This window comes from Oncorhynchus mykiss, chromosome 8, assembly GCF_057628025.1.
Source record: "Oncorhynchus mykiss isolate SJ-2025 chromosome 8, ASM5762802v1, whole genome shotgun sequence".
Classification (NCBI taxonomy): domain Eukaryota; kingdom Metazoa; phylum Chordata; class Actinopteri; order Salmoniformes; family Salmonidae; genus Oncorhynchus; species Oncorhynchus mykiss.
In genome coordinates, this window is record NC_143029.1 from 49,469,253 (window position 1) to 49,483,250 (window position 13,998).

At 42.3% G+C, this 13,998-nt stretch overlaps 1 protein-coding gene across 1 annotated transcript; it reads right to left on the bottom strand.

Moving 5' to 3' along the window:
• Positions 1 to 964: 964 nt before the first annotated feature.
• On the bottom strand, positions 965 to 13,703 carry LOC110529989 (inhibin beta A chain). Its single transcript, XM_021612708.3, has 2 exons — positions 12,555 to 13,703; positions 965 to 3,294 (listed from the first exon to the last, which is right to left on the bottom strand). Exons 1-2 carry the CDS (start codon positions 13,045 to 13,047, stop codon positions 2,456 to 2,458), a joined length of 1,332 nt encoding a protein of 443 aa, XP_021468383.2. The 5' UTR covers positions 13,048 to 13,703; the 3' UTR covers positions 965 to 2,455.
• Between the last annotated feature and the right edge of the window lie 295 nt (positions 13,704 to 13,998).

A 13,998-nucleotide genomic window follows, 5' to 3' on the forward strand; every position in this document is an offset into this window, starting at 1 on the left:
CAGTTTTACTTTTGTGCCTTATTGCAAGAAGGATGGAATATTCGTTATTCTGTACAGGCTTGCTTCTTTTAGAAAGTATTTTGAAGTAACTACAATGTTGTTGATCCATCCTAATTTTTTCTCCTATCACAGTCATTAAACTCTGTATCACAAAAAATCTGAACTCATCATGAGGGGACGCAATTGCTCGCGGGTCTGCTTACCGACACCATTCTGCTGGTGGAGTATACACACACCATTCCAACACAGAATAGCTGCTTTTTAACATATTTCATGACCATTATTTGTAAGGAAAACTATTTCACTCATATTGTAAGTAATTATAGGTCATGTTTCATAGAAATCTGGAAACACTGGACAATTACTTCAAGCAATTTTTTTATTGGAACTCCTGTTAGCCTTAGCATCATTACATACATTTCCTCCCAGGATATTTCAAGCCAGGGATCTGAAAAACAAGCACGTGCCAACAAGGGGCCCTGAACCATCTTTAGGGCCACGAGATAGCACTCCTCTGAGGCCTGCTTGCCAAATCACTCCAATCGTCCTCCTCCTTGGCATCTTATAAGGGGTTATCAGCGAGCACTCACGTCTCTTGCCCTTGAAGCCTGTGGAATGTTTGCTGCTCGCCTTGTTTATGGTCAGACATGGCCCTGCAACTGCAGCTCAATGTCACTCACAAGCATCCAGCCAACCAGCTTTGTGGCAGGGCTAGTTTGTCCCTCGCTGGGGTTGCATTCCCTGCTGGTGTTGGCTCCACAGTAGCCACTTTATGTCCATGTGTCTAAGACAGCCTGACAGACTTTTTGCGTCATTTTGCACATTTTCTACCTTTTTCCCCCATCATAAATGTAAAAGCATTGGATTTGGAGTAAGCGTTGACTGGACGAAATTTCAACCATTGTGAAAACCTGGACGCATTAAGTAAAGTGTTACGGATAACTGAAACAAAACATGACAGAAATAGTATAACGCATTGTGTTTAATGATGAAGCAAAAAATTGCTGCCAAATAAATTATATAAAAAAATATCCATAAGCAACAGTTCTGATTTGTACAACAGAGCAAAATCATTTTCAGTAACTCAAGAGTATGTAAAGTTGTCTAAATGTGTTGTTTCAGTGTCTTCTCTTCTCTCAAACACATTCCCTGACCTTTGTATGTTTGTCATTTATGACATGTGTAATGTTATGAATATCATCATATATTTCATATGTTTGGAACACCACTGCTCTCCAATTTCAGTTTGAAAGAAGTGTTGAACAAAAGAAGCAGGAAAAAAGTCATACCAAATGGATTTAACCATTGGAAGACATTTTCAGACTCTTTGAAGTGTTCGTTTCATAATTTTCATAGATTGGTCAAAGTGTTTTTTTTTCTTTGTCATCACCAGTTGTTAGGAAGATTAATCAAGATGCTTTAGTAGAGAATGTCCTTCTGGTAAATGAATCATATTGAAAAAGCTAATGGTGCTCCCATCTTTGGCCTTACTTTGATTGAGAGACTATCCGTAGCTATAGTATGTGCTGTTTATGTGTTAAATGTGTCTTGTGTATAGTCTTCTCTTTAAAAAAATAGTTTTTTAAATGTAACCTTTATTTAACTACGTAAGTCAGTTAAGAACAAATTCTTATTTACAATGACAGCCAACCAGGGAACAGCAGGTTAACTGCCTTGTTCAGGGACAGAACCTTGTCAGCTCAGAGATTCAATCCAGCAACCTTTCAGTTACTGGCCCAACGCTCTAACCACTGGGCTACCTGCAGTATCTCTTCATGCAGGCCCAAATGCCAGTTACCGTCAATGTGATCAAGCTGGCAAGAATGTTGGTATAGTGCAAATTTCAACATTCATTATTTTTATGTACAAAGACAAAGTAGTTCAGAAATGGATAACAATAATAATAATTCTAATAATAAACCTTGTTAATAATTATATTAGTGTTTGGCTCCAGTAGCTGGTCAAACCTATGTCTTTCAAGTATCTCTCAACAATAACAATACAAACATTTGAAACACAGACACACATTTGGAGAAAAAAAGTACTAAAAAAAGTCTACTTTGTATACAATTAAGAAACAAAACACATATAAAGAAACATTAACAAAAATACAACACATCGTAATACTTCATCAGTTGCATAGTTTTTTTTCAGGGAACTGTTCCATGTTCATTGCAGTGCAGAGAAGCAGGAATCACATTGCGCATAAACAGTGATAAGTAGTCTCACTCTGTCTCCATTTAACAAAAATATATGATGTATCTCTTTTTTATCTGAAAGTGCCACAGAGACTATTCCGATTTAACGATACCCTGTCAGATAATAAGACAAAACAGACAGATCAGTCAAAGAACTCCCCAAAAATGTATTGTCCATCATACCAGTTATATTATGTCCATCATATCAATGGTGCCTATTTATTATGGATGAGTCTTTTACTGCTCTGTACTGTCTCTTACGAGCAGCCGCACTCATCCACGATCATGTTCTGGATGTCCTTCTTGATGATCTTCTGCTCCTCGTTGTAGTAGAGCATGGACATGGCGCGTAGTCGCGTGGGCACGCAGCATGACTTGATGTTCTGGAAGGGCGCGTAGCCCCGCATGCGGTAGTGGTTAATGACAGTGGAGTGAAAGGACAGCGAGGAACCAGTGATGCTGGCTACATGGCTGGGGCAGTCACCCTCGCAGTAGTTGGCGTGGTAGCCTGGCGGAGCGATGATCCAGTCGTTCCAGCCGATGTCCTTGAAGTTGACATAGAACTGCCTCTTGCAGCACATGTGCATCTTGTCGTCGCACTCCAGGCCTCGTTTGGCACGGCGGTGAGCGTGTTCCTCCTCGCCAGGCCGCAGTACGACCATGAGGAATGGCCGGTGGGACTGTTCCCTCTCCCGTCCCGGTTGCTCGTCCTCGGTGGGGACCAAGATGGGTTTGGCACCCACCTCGGTGCACAGTGGGCAGGAGACTCGCAGGTCCAGGACTCTGCCACCGGTATCCAGCAGGGACTGGATGCTGCGTGGCACGGGGAGAGTATGCCAGCCGCTGCGCCGTGTGTCCACCATCTTCTCTGACACCAACTCCTCCTCCTCGCCCTGGGTCTCAGTGGAGGTGGAGGCAGAGCCTGGAGCTTTCGGCTTCTGCCGGCGGCGCTGCAGAAGCTGGATGTTCACTTTTCCCTTGACCCGCCCTGTCCCCTTGGCCAGCTTCAGGAAGAGCCACACGTTGGCCTGCTCCACCACCGAGAGCTCGCTGCCCTCCTTGGAAATGTCAAAGGTCATGGCAGATGGAGAGTTTCCTAGAGCAGGAAAGGGAATAGGGCATTTAGTCATCACAATGAGAGCAATGCTTCAAATGTTCACAGTCATTTTGGTTAGGCAACACATGCATGTTTTTGGGGCTCTGCTAAAAACAAATGAGTATGTTGAAAAAAGGCTGTACAGAAATGATGACTGGAGCTGTGCGCCTTTCTGTCCAATAATGTAATTTCTGAAAAATATTTCTGTCCTTTTAGGGAACCCCTTTTGGCTTAAGAGCAACACCAAAGGTAAAAGCCGTATAGCCTCTTTAAATCAATTTAAATGCTTACTCTGTGTATTAAATAGAGTTTTGGGCTAAATGAGAGATACACTATATGACCAAAAAAAGTTATGTGGACACCTCCTCATCGAACAACTCAATCCAAAATCATAGTCATTAATATGGAGTTGGTCCCCCCTTTGCTGCTATAACAGCCTCCACTCGTTCCACTAGATGTTGGAACATTGCTGCGGGGATTTGCTTCCATTCAGCCACAAGAGCATTGGTGAGGTTGGGCACTGATGTTTGGTGATTAGGCCTGGTCGCAGTCAGTGTTCCAATTCATCCCAAAGGTGTTTGATGGGGTTTAGGCCATGCCTGTGTGCAGGCCAGACAAGTTCTTCCACACCGATCTCCACAAACCATTTCTGTATGGAACTCACTTTGTGCAAAGGAAACAGGAAAGGGCCTTCCCCAAACTGTTGCCACAAAGTTGGAAGCACAACATTGTCTACAATGACATTGTAAATCAAATCAAGTAATATTTTATTGGTCACATACACGTGATTAGCAGATGTTATTTTGGGTGTAGCGAAATGCTTGTGCTTCTAGCTCCGACAGTGCAGTAATATCTAACAAGTAATATCTAACAATTTACACAATAAATACCCAATACACACAAATCTAAGTATGAATTAATTAAGACTATATACAGTGCCTTGCGAAAGTATTCGGCCCCCTTGAACTTTGCGACCTTTTGCCACATTTCAGGCTTCAAACATAAAGATATAAAACTGTATTTTTTTGTGAAGAATCAACAAGTGGGACACAATCATGAAGTGGAACGACATTTATTGGATATTTCAAACTTTTTTAACAAATCAAAAACTGAAAAATTGGGCGTGCAAAATTATTCAGCCCCCTTAAGTTAATACTTTGTAGCGCCACCTTTTGCTGCGATTACAGCTGTAAGTCGCTTGGGGTATGTCTCTATCAGTTTTGCACATCGAGAGACTGAAATTTTTTCCCATTCCTCCTTGCAAAACAGCTCGAACTCAGTGAGGTTGGATGGAGAGCATTTGTGAACAGCAGTTTTCAGTTCTTTCCACAGATTCTCGATTGGATTCAGGTCTGGACTTTGACTTGGCCATTCTAACACCTGGATATGTTTATTTTTGAACCATTCCATTGTAGATTTTGCTTTATTTTTATTTTTTTTGGATCATTGTCTTGTTGGAAGACAAATCTCCATCCCAGTCTCAGGTCTTTTGCAGACTCCATCAGGTTTTCTTCCAGAATGGTCCTGTATTTGGCTCCATCCATCTTCCCATCAATTTTAACCATCTTCCCTGTCCCTGCTGAAGAAAAGCAGGCCCAAACCATGATGCTGCCACCACCATGTTTGACAGTGGGGATGGTGTGTTCAGGGTGATGAGCTGTGTTGCTTTTACACCAAACATAACGTTTTGCATTGTTGCCAAAAAGTTTAATTTTGGTTTCATCTGACCAGAGCACCTTCTTCCACATGCTTGGTGTGTCTCCCAGGTGGCTTGTGGCAAACTTTAAATGACAGTTTTTATGGATATCTTTAAGAAATGGCTTTCTTCTTGCCACTCTTCCATAAAGGCCAGATTTGTGCAATATATTGTTGTCCTATGGACAGAGTCTCCCACCTCAGCTGTAGATCTCTGCAGTTCATCCAGAGTGATCATGGGCCTCTTGGCTGCATCTCTGATCAGTCTTCTCCTTGTATGAGCTGAAAGTTTAGAGGGACGGCCAGGTCTTGGTAGATTTGCAGTGGTCTGATACTCCTTCCATTTCAATATTATCGCTTGCACAGTGCTCCTTGGGATGTTTAAAGCTTGGGAAATGTTTTTGTATCCAAATCCGGCTTTAAACTTCTTCACAACAGTATCTCGGACCTGCCTGGTGTGTTCCTTGTTCTTCATGATGCTCTCTGCGCTTTTAACGGACCTCTGAGACTATCACAGTGCAGGTGCATTTATACGGAGACTTGATTACACACAGGTGGATTGTATTTATCATCATTAGTCATTTAGGTCAACATTGGATCATTCAGAGATCCTCACTGAACTTCTGGAGAGAGTTTGCTGCACTGAAAGTAAAGGGGCTGAATAATTTTGCACGCCCAATTTTTCAGTTTTTGATTTGTTAAAAAAGTTTGAAATATCCAATAAATATCGTTCCACTTCATGATTGTGTCCCACTTGTTGTTGATTCTTCACAAAAAAATACAGTTTTATATCTTTATGTTTGAAGCCTGAAATGTGGCAAAAGGTCGCAAAGTTCAAGGGGGCCGAATACTTTCGCATGGCACTGTACATATGGACAAGCGATGTCAGAGCAGAACGAACTAAGATACAGTAGAATAGTATAGAATACAGTATATACATATGAGATAAGTAATGCAAGATATCTAAACATTATTAAGTGAATGAGATACCGTAGAATAGTATAGAAAACAGTATATAGACATGAGATGAGTAATGCCAGATGTGTAAACATTAAGTAACTATGATACCGTATAATAGTATAGAATACAGTATATACATATGAAATGATTAATGCAAGATATGTAAACATTATTAAGTGGCTAAGATACTGTAGAATAGTATAGAATACAGTATATACATATGAGATGAGTAATGCCAGATATGTAAACATTATTAAAGTGACTAGTGTTCCATTCCTTAAAGTGGCCAGTGATTTCTAGCCTATGCCTATAGGCAGCAGCCTCTAATGTGCTAGTGATGGCTGTTTAACAGTCTGATGGCCTTGCGATAGAAGCTGTTTTTCAGCCTCTCGGTCCCAGCTTTGATGCACCTGTACTGACCTTGTCTTCTGGTTGATAGTGGGGTGAACAGGCAGTGGCTCAGGTGGTTGATGTCCTTGATGATCTTTTTGGCCTTCCTGTGACATCGGGTGCTGTAGCTGTCCTGGAGGGCGGGTGGTTTGCCCCCGGTAATGAGTTGGGCAGACTGCACCACCCTTTGGAGAGCCTTGCGGTTGCGGGTGGTGCAGTTGCCGTACCAGGCGGTGATATAGCCCGACAGGATGCTTTCAATTTCGCATCTGTAAAAGTTGTGAGGGTTTTAGGTGACAAGCCAAATTTCTTTAGCCTCCTGAGGTTGAAGAGGCTCTGTTGCTCTGTCTGTGTGGGTGGTCCATTTCAATTTGTCAGTGATGTGTACACCAAGGAACTTGAAGCTTTTCACCTTCTCCACTGCGGTCCCGTCGATATTAATAGAGGGGTGCACCCTCTACTGTTTCCTGAAGTCCACGATCATCTCCTTTGTTTTGTTGACATTGTATGCTTTAGCGTTAAGATTTCTCTTCACTGGAACTAAGGTGCCAAGCCAGAACCATGAAAAACAGCCCCAGACCATTATTCCTCCTCCACAAAACTTTACAACTGGCATTATGTATTGGGGCAGGTAGCGTTCTCCTGGCATCCGCCATACCCAGATTCGTCTGGGTTCGACTACCAGATGGTGAAGCGGGTCTAATGGTGGCGATCTTTACACCACTCCAGTCAACGTTTGGCATTGCACATGGTGATGTTAGGCTTGTATGTGGCTAGTCTGCCATAGAAATCCATTTCATGAAGCTCCCGACTAATATTTTTTTTTTGTTTTTTGGGGGGGGGGCTGGATCTTGTGCAATGTTGGTTCCAGAGGCAGTTTGGAACACCGAGGACAGATGATTTTTATGCTCTACACCCTTCAGCACTCAGTGGTCGTGTTCTGTGAGCTTGCGTGGCCTACCACTTTGTGGCTGAGCTGTAGTTGCTCTAATACATTTCCACTTCCCAATAACAGCACAATAACAGCACAATAACAGCACTTACAGCACGCTCTAGTAGGGCAGAAATTTGACTAACTGACTTGTTGTAAAGGTGGCATCCTATGATGGTTCCACATTGAAAGTCACTGAGCTCCTCTTTAAGGTCATTCTAATGCCAATGTTTGTCTATGGAGATTGCATGGCTGTGTGCTCGATTTTATACACCAGTCAGCAACGGGTGTGGCTGAAATAGCCAAAACCACTCATTTGAAGGGGTGTCCACATACTTTTGTATATATAGTGTATTATGCATGCTATTGACAGTGGACACTCCATTCTATCCAAACTCCATACTCTGTACAAGACTGTATTTGTTCAAGGTCTGTCATGTCTGATTAGGTGGGCTCAGAAGTATCTTCCCCAGTCACTTTGGCATCTGTTTACTTTGGAAAGCAATGGGCTGTGAGAGGGTTGTTGTGAGCCTGGTTACACTTTATAATAACCGCCTAGTTACTTTCATGAATAAACGGTAGGTTAGGGTCCTGGAGATGCAGTGATTGGACATGTGTATGGTGTCCATATTAGGACAGCCTCATGAACACCAATTGGACATATTTGTTGTCTGATATGGCTATTGTTCATGCTTAAACGCTTAAAAAAATATATTATAATAAATGTTATACAAACGTATGAATTTGAAAATAAATGTTTTCAAATAAAATACTAATACACTCATCCTTATTCATGAAAGCTCTTATAAAGTGTTATTTCTAAAAACAGATCCCCTTTTAATCTCATACTCTCAAACAAACTTGAGTTAATCAGAGCGTGTAGGACATTCTAACCCACAACACAAACTGTCTTCTTTAATCTCTCTGAGTCCTGCAGGATCGAGAGGGCCTTTGTGGGTTGTTCACACGCCACAGTCCTGGGTCATGTCCAGTAGGGAGAACATTTTTTGAAAGGAAGAGGTAACTTCCTGAACTTGTCCAATAAGAAACGCTTGTTTAGGCCTACATTTTAAAACGGACCCAGGAGTGGTGGCCTGTCTACGGAGAGCTACTGAGAAGTCTCTCTCCACTGTCACCATGCTGCAATTGAGACAAAGTTCAACCATGTGCAACCCGTCACTTAACAACACACATCCCCAATTGCCAGCCTATCTCACATTGCATACCTATTTTAAGGAAAAAGGCACAACGCTGGAAAGAGGCACAACTCAGACACTTCATTCAGGATAAAGTGGAGTTGCCCAGGAGCAGGTTAGAGCTGAAGGATTTCTTGCCATAGAAATGTACCTGCATGGGTAAAAGATGAGAAACCTTGGTGTCAACGGTTATCCCAAGTTGAACTCAGAATTGACCAAAGTTAGCTCGCTAACTCCTCTATCCCACGAAGAAGTATACCCCTCAGACATGGAATAACAACAGATAAATAATCTTTAGGTGACCACAACAATGGATACTTTGTCCTGGACTAAATTCAATTGTGCCCACGTATAGAATTCCTCCATTACATCTGACTAAATTCAAGTTCAACCCTCTCCTGTAGCACTTCCAATGTCCAGTATAAGATAACACTTCAAAAATGCGCAATGAGGATCTGCACAGCAAAAGTGGTTAATCATCTGTAATGTTGTAACTATTTGTGTTCAATACTTTTAACACACACAGTGTTATTTTAACCCTCTAGTCTTTAAACACGTTTTAAAAATGTACACTCAAAAATGTCTATAGCTACCACGTTTGGTTCCTTGAAAGTTGTGGGAACGCTCGTTTTTGGTTTCACATTGGTTCTAGGAACAAAGCCATACGTTTCCTGACCAGTAAAACTGAATGTGTTCTAAGACCATTTGAGGAATTCGTGCATAGCTGGTGCTCAGCGGTGTCCTGGGAATCGCACCAAATTTATCACAGACAAAAAGGACAACTACTTTAGCTAACCAAATAAAGCACAGTCACCACCAAAACAGTCAGAGTTGTACATTTTTTGGGAGTGCTTTGGGGGCTTTTGTACTGAAAAGGGAGCAACTCATATCTCTTATGGATATGGATATGCATGTACAGTAAAACCAAACAACACTAAATGTATTTATACTTTTTCGACAACAGAAATCCCTCCCTCCCTAGCAAGGCTCTCTATCTCTTTTTCCTTTTACTTGCAATGAATGAATGAACAAACAAAACAGGGAAAATAGAAAAGCTTGAAAGCGAAGCACCTCTAAATATATTTGGCTAGATAGCGCAGCAGATAAAAAAAGAAAAGCATCTTCATCTTCCAAGAAATCTCAGTCGGCGAAAAAAGACCATCGCCACTACAGGAATGTCATTAACGATGTGTTATTGGTTCCTGACTATTCATTCAGAGTAGACGGTAGTGCTGATTGCTGTGAGAGGTGGCAGGCGCCTCTCTCTCTCTGTCCCCTCCCTTCTCACTATTTTGGTCCTCTCCCACTCTCTCTTTTTCTCTCTTGGTCACCCTCTTTTTTCTCTTTCTCTTTATTCTCTCTCTTTTTCTCCCTCTCTATCCTCTCTCCTTCTCCCCCATCCCCATATCCACTTATAGCCTCCACAGTAATTATTTGGCCCCATATTTGGATGAATGAAGTGATTATGTACGGTTAGAAACCGCGCAGGTATGTCGGTCGGGCCCTTCGACCCCCCCTGCGCATCGTTAATCCCCCCTAATTTCACCGCCACTTTTTTAAATCCAAGGTTCATACAAAAGGGTGGTTATTTAAAGCACCAAGCCATTATGCACATTTATGTAAGCAAGCAAGCAGGAGAAGAATGTGCTTGTCACATGCTGGTTGCGCCGCTCTGCTGCCATACACAATGGCCAGCCCGCAATCAGGAGAGCCTCCAGAATCAGAGCATCCCCCTCGTTGCGGTGGCGTGCAGCGCATGAGAGCACACTGTTGCACGTGGAGGGGATACATGTTGTAGTTCTGATGCATTGTATTAAAACTCTCCTATTGTTGTTTTCGTATCGTTGTCTCTGATTCATCCACTTCACACCTGCATATGAAAATTCCCAACTATAGATGTGAACGTGGTTGACGTATTTCAATCAAGTGGTTGACCCGCTGTTGTAAAATTCTGAAAACCGAGGCCTAAAATGCAAAAACCCATACATTAGGATACAGTTATACTGTGAAGTTTTTTGTATCGATACAAAGTGCCACTAGACTTCACCAACCAAACGCTGGGTATAAATTAAACTGGGTTAGGTCTCATTCAGAGCCTGATCTTGTGGTAGCGTTGGTAGGACGACAGTAGCTTTAAGGCCGATTTCCCCCGACTGCCAGACAATTGATTCCCTGCAAACTCCCTGCCTAGGATTTCCCACAGCCAACAGCCCAGGTTTTTTTATACACACAATTACCAAGCAGTATGCGGTACATTGGTTAATAGACCAATAACAAAGAAAGTTCCAAACCTCTGGCAATAACAGATAGTTTTCAGTCCCCCCCCCAACTCAGAGCACTCCAAGCTAAATTCTTGCAAGATAAATATTTTTGGGGCAAAAGTAATGGAAATCTATTTCATGGAAATCTATTACAGTAAGGTACTTAAATTGTAACCCAGAAATGATTTGATATTGATATTTAAAAAATATATACGCTTACCCTAACCATAGCCCTAACCTCAACCCTTGCCGCAATCCTTGTTTTAAACCTAATCCTAGCCTCAGCAAGCAGTTGCTTATCAACAGATTGTTTGCTGATAGATTGACCATCTGTAGATCATCTATATGGGACTATACAAATAAAGTGTGACCCAAGTCACTACAATGTTTAAATCGGCAAGACCAACAAAGTGTGAACAAAAATTCGCTACCCTGTTTAAATTGACAAGACATACAGCGGAGAAATGTATATGATTTTCCTGGATATGGCTATGGAGAAATGAATTGTTACCATTGATGTGCCCGCACACATACACACTAACTCCAAGAGAGGAGGATGGAGGAACAGGCAGATGCATGCACACACTAATACTCATGGTTATTGACACACTCACTGACACACAGTTTATTGAGCATTTGAGATAATATTAATTTAGTCATGAATTATAGTCCATCTTGAACTACATTTATACACATCTAGCATGTCACATAATTTACAATTCCTTGTTCTTAATCTAATACCAACATTTCATGTAACCTTTATTTAACCTGGCAAGCCGGCTAAGAACAAATTCTTATTTCCAATGATGACCTGGCAAACATATTTTGCAAAATCCTTAAGTGCCCTCTAGTAGCTGAGTACACACTGAAATCATTTTGAGTCAAAAACCGCATTCGACACTCGCTTAAGCGTGGGGAACTCGTGCTAGCTAAGGATGCCAAGGCACGTGGGTAGCCGGTGCGCATAACCCCCGAACGAAGAAATTGCAAAGGGACGTCAATAGTTTAATCTAAGCCGTGTTGACTACAAATTCGAAGAGATGCCTTAAGCACCACAGACACACATCAATATTGAAACAGACCCAAACCCAGGCACACACATTTTACACATGCAGGTAGCACGTTATTTAATTGCCCGCTTGCATACTTTTAATTTAATTTTTAAATCATCACTGTATATTTAATAAATCACTGTGTGTTTATTTAATGAAAACAAATTCAAACTTATATTTTAATCATTTATTTCCACGAGCCTCCTTTTGCCAATCGAAATGCTCAGTCTGATCGTGATGATACAAATGTAAATATATTTACATACACAGCACTGATTGGTCGATAGGATCGTCTAGACTCTAGAGCCTACCCAACTTAGATCTTCAAAGTAGGAGGATGCATATGCAAATAAAAGATGACTGGTCATTGGTCAGAATAATCAGATCAGATTGTGAAAAATTCCATCCCACCTAAACAGGCTGAAATTCCAGGAGTTTTTTTTTTAAGGCTCTTAAAACTAAAAGGGTTTTATCATAATTTTCACAATTTCAGGGTGTTATTTCAACCTCATAGTGTGAATATATTATTTTAAAAGATTGAACATTTTTGGGACTGCACTGCCCTTTTAAACAACTGTTTCCACAGGTTTACCTGATATTTATCAGGAAATAATTATGTGATAACAGTGAGTACTTTCAGGTACTATAACAACGGATTAATAGTGCTGAGTGGTGCTTCTTTAAATGAATCAAACAAATCAAGAAAGTAATTGATGTTATTACTGTAACTGCTAACCACACAAACATACAGAGGCACACAAAATCGCTGACTCACCTGGCTCGGCAAAGGTAATGATCTCGGAGGGCGGCTCGGGCAGTGCCGCCCACTCACCGCCAGCACCCCCCAGTCCCTCCTCCTGGATCTCCACCCTGCCGTCCTCACCCACACGGCCAACGTGTAGTTTCTTGATGGCGTTGAGCAGGGCGGCGCGTGGCACCGGGTGCGTGACGTTGGGCCGTGCACTCAGGTGGAGCATGTTGAGGATGTGCCGCTTCACCGCTTCCACCATGTCCGTTTGGCCCGAAGTCCAAGCCACAGATTCAGATGCTGATTCAAATCCAGGAGGGACCGGGTCATAACCCCTCGTCATCTGGGCCAGCACACAGGACGGACAGTTGGTCACCTGGGTCTCCTCCACCAGCCCCTGCTCTGGCATGGCCACATCCACAGCTGCCAGAGGTCCAGCCAAAGTAGGGGATCCACATCCTGTCTGAAGCCTGGCGAGAAGCAACGCCAGCACCCCGGCAAACGCGGCTAACAAGGGCATCCTGTGCCACAGAACGCCGACTCACACACGTGCACACAATACTTGGAGAAGGGTGAGTAGAGGACAGCAGCACACCGGACAGCTCTCCTCACCTTATCTCTCCCGATTCACAAGGTGTTGATGGGGTTTCACCGACACCAACAAAGCACTTGTGTGGGAGACAGAAATAACAAGTTTGAGAAAAGTACAATCCTTCTCTGAGTGAGGTGCTGCTAGCTTCAAAAAGTTGGATGTTGGAAAGTAGAGATTTGAGACCAGGCAATGCCCTTGTATTACTCCTATGGGGTAAAGCACTTTACCTCACTACTATCTTTACTTGGTCTCACAAACCAGGTCTTTGCTCCAGTCCTCATAAACCACTTCTCTTGTCAATTCCAGAAAAGCAAGCTCTCTGCTTTGTAAAACCATTCCTCTTGTTTTGTCCAGTTGGTAAAATAAGGTTTACTGTATAAAAATAGAAACTCTTGTCCAGTCTTTGTAAAAACGAAGTGTTTGGGAGAGTGTGCACTCTAGTTTAGTCCTTGCAAAAAGAAGTGTGGTGGTGTCCTGTCCTGCTGATATGCACAGCACTGGAGAAGCCTCAGAGAGCTCACTATATCGGAGTTGAATGGCTTTGTCGAAGTGGGCAGGGTTAGAGTGCCTCTCACTCTCACCACTCTCTCTTTTGCCTCTCACTGTAATTATACCTCCCTCCCTTCCTTTATCCCTCCCTCTATACCCCCCATTACTACTGTGTGTTTCATTACTTCTGAATCACAACTATGTGTTCATCCTTTTAAATTTTAACTAACAAGTTCAACTTCAGGCAAACACAAGAGTCAGTCAGGTCACCTCCACAAGTTAGTCTATGTTTTTTGCTTGAATTTTCTTTCTCTGTTTTGCTATCTTTCTATATAGTGTCTGCATTGGATGGTTTTTGTAGCATGCTTGTGGGGTTTTCTTGCACGTCAC

Excerpts from the sequence above, each read along its gene's own strand:
- LOC110529989 (XM_021612708.3), bottom strand. The coding sequence starts at position 13,047 with ATGCCCTTGTTAGCCGCGTTTGCCGGGGTGCTGGCGTTGCTTCTCGCC. Across the intron at positions 3,295-12,554 it reads CATTACCTTTGCCGAGCCAG|GAAACTCTCCATCTGCCATG; the intron begins GTGAGTCAGCGA and ends TTCCTGCTCTAG.